The sequence below is a fragment of the Anopheles marshallii genome, chromosome 3 (assembly GCF_943734725.1).
Source record: "Anopheles marshallii chromosome 3, idAnoMarsDA_429_01, whole genome shotgun sequence".
NCBI classification, from domain to species: Eukaryota; Metazoa; Arthropoda; class Insecta; order Diptera; family Culicidae; genus Anopheles; species Anopheles marshallii.
Window position 1 is genome coordinate 64,593,420 of NC_071327.1, and position 11,287 is coordinate 64,604,706.

General features: G+C 44.3%; 2 protein-coding genes across 2 annotated transcripts; one reads left to right on the forward strand and one right to left on the reverse strand.

Moving 5' to 3' along the window:
• The first annotated feature begins 1,999 nt into the window (after window positions 1–1,999).
• Window positions 2,000–7,797, forward strand: LOC128712224 (F-actin-capping protein subunit alpha). The gene is made up of 2 exons (XM_053807120.1): window positions 2,000–2,265; window positions 7,170–7,797. The coding sequence occupies exons 1-2, from the start codon at window positions 2,019–2,021 to the stop codon at window positions 7,790–7,792; spliced, it is 870 nt and encodes a 289-aa protein (XP_053663095.1). The 5' UTR covers window positions 2,000–2,018; the 3' UTR covers window positions 7,793–7,797.
• A 2,680-nt stretch (window positions 7,798–10,477) lies between these two features.
• LOC128714026 (uncharacterized) lies at window positions 10,478–10,961 on the reverse strand. The gene is made up of 2 exons (XM_053808902.1): window positions 10,811–10,961; window positions 10,478–10,728 (listed from the first exon to the last, which is right to left on the reverse strand). Exons 1-2 carry the CDS (start codon window positions 10,959–10,961, stop codon window positions 10,478–10,480), a joined length of 402 nt encoding a protein of 133 aa, XP_053664877.1.
• Between the last annotated feature and the right edge of the window lie 326 nt (window positions 10,962–11,287).

An 11,287-nucleotide genomic window follows, 5' to 3' on the forward strand; every position in this document is an offset into this window, starting at 1 on the left:
TTTCCACAAAACCGCGCCTTTCGAGAAAATTTCCGACCCGCTAAGAAACAGATTTCGGCACAAGAGGCATTGTTTCGCGCACAGTGTTTGGTTTCATTCCTAGAAGCACGGATTTGCTTCAGAAAGCTACACACTTGCACACACACACACACTAATCATTACTGGTATTGGGCTGAAATTTCCAACATAATGCTATTTTGTCATATTTTTACTTTAGAGGTATTACACACTCCAATAGTACACTCGGGTTCGAAACTGTTATCAGCGGCTAACGCTTATTTCATGAGACTCTTGCTGCTTTTGCTGTTGCAAAGCAACGACGCGCACCCTCACACTTCGACTGTACAAGGAGAACTGTTATTAGCTCAAAAAGTACGTGATGAGTTGTGTCAGCCAGTGGTCGACACTACGATGCGACGGACACTATTAAATTGGTTCTTTCTCGTGTCGAAGAGTTCAAATAGTATTGCGTTCAAAAAGAAGTTAAAGCAAATGGATAACATAACATGCTTTACTTAAAGCAACAGGGTAAAACCCACCAAAGCGAAATATAATTTTAATTGCTAATAAACATAAATTGGAAATAATTCACAGTTTTGGTTTTGGAGCTTGTCTACCACTGGCATCGGTAAAATTCCTAGCATTTGACAGCATTCGACTCAGAAACGACGTGACAGTTGAAGACCGTTTAGCTCAACACTACAGCGACCGAAGGGTCATTCTACCCCTAAACTGTTTTCGTTTTAGTACTAGTTCTTGGCCTTGATTATAAATGGTTCGCTCTGAGCAGATCTGTTTGAACACTTCAAGTGATCTGCTTGCGACCATTTCGGACCTTAATATTGAAAAAAAATCCTTATCAATCGGTTCTAAAGCACAATGGAGATGAACGTTTTAGAACAATAATTTAAAATATGCAATTTTGTAGCGACCAAAGCGTAGTCAAAATTAGCCAAACTAAATAAGGCAAGACCATTGATTTCGAACAAAAAAGTTCAATACAATTACAGTACATGTTATAAACGTATTCATTCCACAAATCGATGTTATCCAATATTTGACAATGTCCGTACAATTTCCCATTGTGATATACAGGTCAACTGTCCTACCCCCGAACTCTACTTTTGACAGCACATTTCATCTCGTCGTCATCGAATCGCAGGCAAAAGAAAAACTAGAAGAACCCGAACTGGAGTCAAAAAAGCTGCAGAAAAATTACACGCAGTGAAGAAGGAATTTAGCTCGGGAGAAATTCAACGTAAGCAGCAGAAACTCGGGGAGTTGTGCGTTCGCCCATCATCTAGCAAAGAGTGGAATAGGTGTGTAGGCCAGGAGTGTTCGAAATAGTGCAGTAAATTGCTTCTTTTGGGTTGAAAGTGGTGCATTCGTCGCATCGCGGCTCAAGGTGTGTTTCGTACTACGTTCTTCTGCGCGTGCTGTTTTTTTTGTGTTGAAGAACATAATTTTTCCCCCAACAGCGAAGTGGGTTCAATTCTTGTACTGAAGAATTGCTTCGCTTCCGTGAAATGTGCTGCTATCAGATAAGCGAAGGGTGATACCAAATTTCGGGAGTGAAAAGTTTGTAGAAGAAATTACTCATCGTCCCCCTCCCCGAGATTCGCTTCGTTGTCGCCGCGCCCTGCCACACCAAAGGGGAAGGAGTACTAGATCATCGTGACAGTTGTGAACACAGTGAACAAGTGTCAAACCCGTCCTCACCGTATTGCTGCAAACTCGCTTAGTTTGTCCTCAAATTATTTGGTGGTGGATATTTTAATTGCGTGCTTAATATTGTCTATCGGTAGTGCGTATTTGTAGCGAACACGAGTTTGCAAAGTATCGGACTGAAGAGCTTGTCGAAACGTCACTAGCGTCGATTTCTGTCCGTCCGTACGAACCTACTGATATCTGACCCATTCTCATCTTCTGCATCGCAGCGAGAGGGTTTCCGTGGAGCAACCGAAGGTAGCGGCAGTAGCAACATCATCCAGACAACAAACCTCACCACAGGCAACACAATGGCAGATGTGGACGATGTGATAAGCGACCAGGACAAGATCCGAATCGCGTCCGACTTCCTGATGCACGCACCGCCCGGCGAGTTCAACGAAGTGTTCAACGATGTGCGCGAGCTACTGAACGACGATCGCCTACTGAAGGAAGGCGCTAGTGCCGCCTGTGCCCAGTACAACAAGGACCAGCTCACTCCAGTCATTCTCGAGAACTCGGAACTGGCCGTGCTGGTTACAGAGTTTAACGATCTCGGTAAGTGCGCTGCGAACTTGAAGCTAACATCTCGACTTTGCTACGCTATTTTACATAGTAGTGGGCATCCCCACATCCGCATGACGTCGACGACACAGTGGACCCAAAACCGACCAAAAACCTGCCGGTGGGCGCCATTAATAGTTTTTTGAATGAAAATGCGATCCAACATCCTACTACGTACGCGTAGGCTGTATATTTTTAGAAATCTTTGTCTCTCGCTGCTCTACGCCGCCGTGGTATCAAAACGGAGCGATACACTTGCCACCGTCCCCGATACAAGGGAAAAAACGTAACCAAATTGAAATTGGGATCAACGGCTCGACGAATCAACGCCCTGCTGCGTTTGCCATCGTCTTTATCGTTACAGCGAGATATAAATGCAGTTTGTAAAGCTTACGAAGCTGTCGAAATAACACGCCCTGCCGGCTAAAGCCAACGCAAGCTTCCAGCGTAAAGATTAATATAAAATCGGCCTGAAATTGGGCAAACTTTCAGCCGACCAACCGGCCGATGGTGTGTCATTATCAGAACGGTCTATCCCGGTCAGGCATTTGCTTTGCAAATCAAACACTTCTGATAAGGAATTGGAAACAGTGTGAAGTTCCCGTTTTACGATTAGATAATGGCAACAAAAACACTGTGCAGAGATTTATTTCCTGTCAACGGGAATGGATTGAAGCAAACGCAAGTAATCGTTCCGTTTTATCCGCATACTCTGCTACCAAAAGGCTACTGGCCACCAAACTCTGCATAAATCCAATCATATGAATTTTTATGATCGTTTAAGAAGGAGAAGCAGTTGCAGACGATAATTAGTGGACAAAATGTGATAAATTCTTCTCCTTCGAGACGTTTCATTAATATTGAAAGTGACAAAATAACGAAAATACATAACAGCGAGATACCAATCGAAATGTGTGTGCAAAACGTTAAAAATGTCTTCCGCAATGGTTGGATGAGGTTGCGATCTTCTCTCCCCCAGCTGTAGAGATGTAAACGTAACTGGATTTGCGTAAATTCACGGAGAAAAAGATAGCCGATCGTTCATAACAAACCATTAGCAATTGTTATCCGATCTTTTATTCGCTCCGGATCAACAGGTAAAAAAGATCTCCTGATTATCGGTGCCAGTGAAACCAGTCCAGTTGTTTCAGAATTAATGACCAACATTTAACTCACAACATTTTACAAACGTAAACAAATACTGATACAAGATCGATTGTCGCTTCGATGACTACATGGTCGTCTCAGCGTCCAGCCCGCAAAAGCAACCAGTATGCGTTGGAACATGATTCATATTTGTTATACCCCCACCACCATAAACAAACGCCCTGTTATGGATTGCAATGAGCTCATGCCCGCGTACCGTGGCATAGTTCCTTCTTTCTCGCTTTGCTGTATCTGCCAGCTTTAACACCGGGCTACAAAACTCTCGCTGTGCAGGCCAACCCATTTCCAATTGCGTGATCTTCAGATGGTGGAAACGCGAAGCTTAGGTTGCCACATGCTTGCCGCATCCGGTATCCACCTAATCATGCTCATGAGGGATTTACGGATTATTCGCACCAACAAAAAAAAGGCTTCATTTTGGGATATTCTCCGTGGAGAAGAAAGAATTATTTAATTAACCTGGTGCGATTATTTCCCTCTCTTCCTGTTGCCACATCTTAGATACAGTCCGCGATCTGGTGCTAAATGCTGGTTACTCCCATTCGATTATCTTTTTCTTTTTGTTGTAGCTGGCCGTGTTTAAAGGGTGCGCACTCTGTGGTTGATAACAGCAGCAGCATACATAATAGTCGAGTGAGTAGCACTCAAGAAACGTGCTGGAATCGAGCCGCTCGCTATCATTCAGCCCAATGAAACCAAATGATACGGGAAAGAAAACTCAACGACGGGACCCGTCTCCTGGGTTGTGGCAGTGTGTGTCTGCATTTTTAAAAAAACAAATCGCATCGATAAGAATCGTTGCCGTTGACCGCTGTGTGCGCTACGTCCTGTTTTCGCTCCGTTTGGATGGGTGGCGTTGGTCAACGCTCAACAAGCGTCGTACAGAGGGCATGTCCGGAAAGGATGATAGTTGATTTGGCACGTTGCCTCAAACGCTCAGCCTTACCACACTACTTCCTAAGCTAAAGCCCCGAAAGAGAGAGAGAGAGCGTGTGTGTATGTTTTTCACTTTCACTTTCCGCGCAAATATGCCGAAGCGGCGGATTATAATAGATTCCGCTGGGGGCGTGTGTGAATGTGCTTGAGCGCTCAAACACCTCGTGGTGGAAAATGTAATACCCACGGCCAACAATAATCCTCCCCTAGTTTTCAGCCACAGTGGACCAAGTGTGATGGAAGCATAAAAATATGTGCATTACATAGCGCAAAAAGGAAGGAGAGCCCTCCCAGGGGCTTTCCACGTGCGAAAATTAATTTTGGAAAAGCTGCCTTGCTTGGTTGGACCGAAAGCTGAATCTGTCTCGGTGCTAATCGCATATTGTTATAGGGCGGGCACAGGTTCGATTTGCTACCGAGTCTATTCCATCTTTAAGTTAATTAATTCCTCAGTTAGTCAGCTATAAAATCATAACAGAAGGAACTCTTTTCTACAACCAGCCAGCGGCTGAGGAGTTTCAACATGATGGTTGACTGGAAATTTTTATCAGCAACTGTCGCCGAGACAGTGAATGGCGGGTGTGCTTTTTGATCTCAGCGCTAGCCAATATGGCTCTGGTTGCGAGTCACCATGCAGCAAGTAGCACAGCAGCACCATAAAAGGCAACGTCGTGACGGTGTATCATCTCGCCGGGGCTATGGAGGATGCGTAAGAGGCGATCGCCCAACGCTACGATGGAATCACTGACCCGCGACATATGTTTGGTAATGATCGTGTGATTAGGATTCCTGTATTGCCGTTTGTTTGTTGTGTTGGTAGAGGGTGAAGGTAGTGGTTAGATAGTAAACGTTTCGCTATCTATGACTCTAGACCGTTCAAACCTCTAGAGACATCCGTTTTCTTTTGAAGATTTATAATAATTTTATGTGAACCAATGGGTCACTCCTGATATTACCCATCGCTATTAATGACTTTAAGAGATTAAGGAGAACAAGATCAGTCAGTTTCTTGACCGAATCATCCAGATCACGTGCCTACGAAAGGAACTGGTAATGTCCTAGGTGAAAGAACAGCACGGCAAAACATGCAATAGCTTGTCCATTCTATGTTAATTGATGGATATTCTGTATTCGATCGGAAGTAACTACACATTCCCCGATCTCATCGCTTGGGAGATCGTTGCGTATAGAAAGCATTAGGTAGCGTTTCAAGCTCCGCAGTTACACGCATTCAGCTCCGGTTATGCAACGGTACTACACCGTGGTTTGTTGTTTGTATCGGTGATTATGCTTCACTTCGTTGCTGATACGCGACGGAGTGCGTGATTTTTCCTACCAATTAAAACACAAACCGCACCGAAGGCAAGATGAGCGCAAAGGCAGCAGAAGCGCTTCTCATAGCAGTGCCCTACGGCTCGATGGAAGAAAAAGAAAATGTAACGCAGATAAATCAATGTAACGATGAGGCAACGCCACTGTACGCAGTTTGCTGTTTCGCTCGATTGGAATACCTTTGAAATAAACTCACTTTTATTGAGCTGCCGCGTGTGTTTGCCGCTGGGGATGAGCAAAATGTGATACTCCGTGTGTAGTGGCGGTAGCTTCAGCAGCAGCTAGATTCTCACTTTTATTTGCCGTCTATCGAAAGCTTATCGAATAACCACGATTCGATTGTCGGATATGATTGGGGCAAACAAACAAACAGGCATATCGAAACTCTACAAACGCTGCCAACCTTCTCCGCCTGTGTACAAACGCCAATAAGCGGGTTTTGTTTGATTTCCGTCCAATCAACAATGCAGAAAATAATGGAACAGTTTATGGTTAAGTTAGTGTACCACACACATAGTGTCCAATCGAACAGAACGATAAAGATAAAGCGTTTGCTTTTGGGGGAAAAAAAACCCCAATTTAATTAGCTATTCAAACAAAAACCATTACGCATTGTGCCAATTGATGTAAACGATTGTATTCTAAGGTAAGAAAACAACACGGCGCAGAAATTAAGGTAAACCTTCTTCGACCACACCTTCATACAGTGCCACACCGAGCTTGTCCGTGGGCCACATTGTGATGATCCGTTTTGTGGCGATTAGTTGAACAGCCCCTTCCGTGTGACAACACACAGGTCATAGGCCTTCGCTATTAACACCGCACGGCGGAATTGTTGCCACGAATTGTTGTCCCATTAACGGAACCACTCGTTGACACCTTCTTTATGGTGGCGACGGTTTATGGCGCAGGTTTTGCTGTGTCGCGTACTGTCCATCCATCATGCGCCAAACGGCGCGAAGTCGAGAATTACTACGTCAATATATATGTGTGTTTGTGGGGGGAAAATTGCAAATACTATTATCCCATTACAGCACCGCGACCTCTCCGTTTAGGCAGTAGGGCGAAAAACGTGTACAATGAAATGTTCGGAATAGCTTAAGACACATCTCCGCGTGAAATGTCCAACGGGACGCGTAGTCGCGAGACGTCACATAGTTATCGCAATTGTTTAATGGGTTTATCGGCCCCACTAATAAAGGTTGCATTAAAGCCGCATCTTCTTTGTAAGAAGGTTACAGTGATGCACAAAGCCGGCAAGATTTTGCCCTGGGAAGTTGCTTTGTTTTCGAGAAAGCGTAGACATGGCCAAGTACGTTAACTAACCAACCACGGGGTTGCTTCTTACCAAGGTGCAAAGCACTGATCTGTGCGTAATATTAAAATTAAATGTTCTTTATCTCTTACGTATGTAGCGAATGTTACTCTATCTCTATCGTTGGTTTCTCTTTGTTCGATTGCAGGTGGTGGCCGTTTCTTCGATCCACGAACCAAGCAAAGCTTCAAGTTTGATCACCTGCGCAAGGAAGCAACCGATCTGCAGAACCACGACGGAGACCACACGTCGGAACAGTGGCGTGCGATGCTGGACATCGAGACGCTCACATACTCCGCCAACCATTACCGCAGCGGGTCCTGCTCGGTGTACGGTCGAACGGTAAACGGACAAATAACGCTAAACGTCTGCATCGAGGATCACCAGTTCCAGCCGAAGAATTTCTGGAACGGCCGGTGGCGCTCCGTCTGGGCGATTACGTTCCCCGCGACCGGCGGCGGTACGGCCGAGCTGAAGGGGTCGCTGAAGCTGCAGGTCCACTACTACGAGGACGGTAACGTGCAGCTCGTGTCGGCGAAGGACTGCCGCGAGACGGTACCGATCACGAACGAGGCCAACACGGCAAAGGAGATCATACGACTGATCGAGGAGAGCGAGCACGACTACCAGACGGCAATATCGGAAAACTATCAGACAATGTCCGATACGACGTTCAAGGCGCTCCGGCGGCAACTGCCGGTAACGCGAACGAAAATCGACTGGAGTAAGATAGTATCCTATAGCATCGGTAAGGAACTGAAAACGCAGTAGATCGGTAAGGTTGCGGTTGTGCGATCAGTAGCCCGGCATGATGACGAGAAAGCCCCCCTTGGGGTGAGAGCATGATCGGATGTGCTGACAGTCCGCAAACCCCGATAGGAGCACACACTCTAGGAGCTAAGGCATGTGAGAGAAGAGGGAAGGGAAACCCCGCGTGGGACAGCAAGGCGGATATGCGAGATAGAAAATTTGAGAGGAAAGCTTTTTTTTTGTTAGTTTCATTCGTACAATATAGCAGAACCATGCTAATGGAGTATCGGAATGGTAAGAGAGGGCAGTAATGTGCATACAGAAGTTCCACACAAAGGACCGACAGTTCTTTACATCATCCGTAATTAGTATTCAACAGTGCGCGCGCCCCTTAAAAATGGATGAATAGGAGCCACAATGTTGTGGCACATGCGACCTCTGGTGTTTCTTTTCTGCTTAGAGGATGATCTCTGTTAGTGGCGTTTGTTTGTTGCTGCTTTGGATTGTCGTTTACTGGAGCTTTGCGAGCTGCGGCCAGATCGACGACATCATCCAGGTGTTCATTTCATTTTCGGATTTTTCTCTTTATCATTTTTTTTAAATTTTTTACAACTACCCCGCGTAGTGCAAGTAACACAATTCAATCGATGGGAAAATACACCCCGCGATATAAGGCAGGCAGGGTTGAGTTGTGAGATGCATATGCGGGATACAGCAAAAAAACAAAACGCCAGCTTTTACACAGAAAAAGATGCAGCGCAGAGTGAGAGTGATGAAGGCGAAAGGCTAAGCAGAAACATACATTGCGAAATAAATATGTAAAAAAGGAATAAAACTATTTAAATACTTCATCCTTCCTTCCCATCCTCCACCAAAAAGAACGTAAGAAGCAGGTAACTAGCGCAAACAATCGGTTAATAAGTCTTTGCCCATACGAATCGAATGAATGTGCATTTGTCTACCCAATGATTTGCGGTTACAATTGTTTAGCTGTTGGATGGGATGTGGATTAGTTAAGCGTAGGCGAACGCGCTATTTCCCTCTAATCAATGAAGTTGGGTGTTACAGAAAGTGTTACAGAGCGAGTAGAGCGAGATTATGGGCAGGAGAAATTAGCTTGAAGCCACAGAATATGCAGCAGTAGCAAATTAAACTGCGCTGAATAGTTTGTTTTATCCATCTACAGGAGGAAGTTTGAACATTTTGTCACTGTTCCTTCTTATCTAGGAGTACCGAACAGAGCGTGTTCAGGTTCCGATAAGCAGAATTAGGATGTTTTTTTTTCTTCGCATTATTCAGTTCCGTGATTAAACCTTTTCTGATGAACTGTTAAAGCGCCTACATACGCCGTAAAAACACGCACACAATTCCAAGTTTTTTTTTCTTATCAGTTCTTTCAAGAATGTTGTTTCTCATGTTTATTTTAAAAACTAAATCACATTATTTATTGGTTCCATGAGCTTTGAAATGAAACGATTTTTTTGCCAGAAAGTTGAGGAAACCCGTTGTATGCAAAGAAACAGTAGGGCCCACACGACTTAAACCTTCGTCGTAGTAGACACAGCTGTGTGAGGAAAATTTTGTTTGAAATGTTTAATTGTTTTGAACTGCATTTACAACAACAACGACAGAAAAACAGCGTCAAAGCGCCGCGCAGGAGTTGAAATGATTAATTGAACAAAATAAAATGTGAGCAGACGCGCGGGCCACATATGAAGCGTTCGAAGACAAATGAATGCCGCGCGCGTAATTTCGATACCACCGTTAGTGTGTTTTCATTTGCCACTTTGCGGAACTGGAACGGGATTGCCGTTCTTTATGCTATGGTTAGGAACGATTGATCGTGAAAAAAAAACAGAAAAACACAGTAGTAGTGCGCCAAAAATGTTTGGAAAAGGCCAAATTGCAAACGAAACCCGGCGAATGTGAGTTCGTGTTTAGTAGAATAGCGAAAGGAACAGGTTAACATTGCGAATGATAAAGCACCAGCCGTGCTAGTTATTACGATTGAAATAGTGAAACGCGCCCTACAAGAGGTTGGTCAGCATGAGTGTGTAAGCATACGGGCCGGGGGCCGGCGGCGTTGGAAGTAGTTAAGGCAGTGACACGGCACGCATACCGTGAACGGCCACGCATCTTATACGTTACAAGAATCGAATTTCACTCTGCTCCAACACTCGGCAATGGAAGAATAGTGTGCAGATGATACAAATAGGTGCAATTATAGAGTGATACAAAATCAAACAGCCGAAGCGGAATATTAAAAGCCAATAAAACGAAACAATTGCACCATTATGACGCCGCGCAGCACCACAAAAGCAAGGACGCTAGGACACCCAGAACACAAACACACACAGCTGCGAGGAGGGATGAAACGACGCTGCCTGATTGTTGCACACAGGAACGGGGAGAATAATTGTATATTTAATTACTATTACAAAATATATAAAAATTAAATAAAATTCATACAAAAAAAACGCCTCTTACTTTGCATTTGGTATAGATTTTGGTTATTTTATGTTTGAACGAACGACACATTATCTACTTACAAGACTGCTATTACCAATATTACCCTGAAGCAGGACAGCACTAATTTGTACGCGTTACTAGTTTTAAACAATTTGTTCAGTCCAGCTTGTTGCGCTGGAGTCAATTGTGTCGCAACAATTACCTAGCACAATAAATCACGTTGCTGCTGCGAGAGCACTACCGCTCCGTTCGGCTGTCTGCTTTGATCAGTAGACGACGGTCTGGTTCGTTTGCCAGTTCCAACTCGGCCCGACTAATAACCCACTCCTGTTCTTGGATTTCCGCCCAGAAGTAGTATTTGCCGCGTGTCTTTTGACCCCGAACCGGGACGGCAAAGCCATCGATCTTTCCGCCACCAAACTTTTTGCTTTCTTCCCCATAATCGAAGCTCAGATCCTTGATGGGCTGGCCCATCAATTGTACAGCTCCTGGAAGGGAACGGAAGAATAATAATTAATTAAAATAACTGTTTTTTAACACCATGGCACGGACCATTCGCGAATGCAATACCCTGATGTGATCGTAGCAATTTTAACGCATCCTTGTAGTACGGTTGACTGCGTATTTTATCCTCTAGTTTAATTTTCATTACCATTGCTGCTGTAATTCCACCAAAGGCTATGTACATAGCTGCTTTGGCGAGTTTTTTTACGGACTTCATTCTGTAATAGGTGGAGAAAATTGAGTTTCATAAATTTGCAAAAACTTTCTACACTGAAGCTGCTAGACGACCATCGACCATCTCAAAGCAGGAAAAATCATCACTTTGTTTGCAGCTCGTTCTGTCAAGTCCATTTGTAAATCGGTCTGTTCATAGCAGAAGGTTCATTGCTCCAGTTAGGTTTCAGCAAGTAACTCTCAATAGTGATAGTAAATTTACGTACGATTTTATCTGGTTTTACGCTTCGCTGGACCATCACATTAACGATAAATTGAATGGAAAGTTGTAGTTCTTTAATTCTTTCAACAGAAAACAAAATTAAGAAC

Coding starts and splice junctions, on each gene's coding strand:
- LOC128712224 (XM_053807120.1), top strand. CDS start 2,019: ATGGCAGATGTGGACGATGTGATAAGCGACCAGGACAAGATCCGAATC. Junction 2,266..7,169: donor TACAGAGTTTAACGATCTCG/GTAAGTGCGCTG, acceptor GTTCGATTGCAG/GTGGTGGCCGTTTCTTCGAT.
- LOC128714026 (XM_053808902.1), bottom strand. CDS start 10,961: ATGAAGTCCGTAAAAAAACTCGCCAAAGCAGCTATGTACATAGCCTTT. Junction 10,729..10,810: donor ATTGCTACGATCACATCAGG/GTATTGCATTCG, acceptor GTTCCCTTCCAG/GAGCTGTACAATTGATGGGC.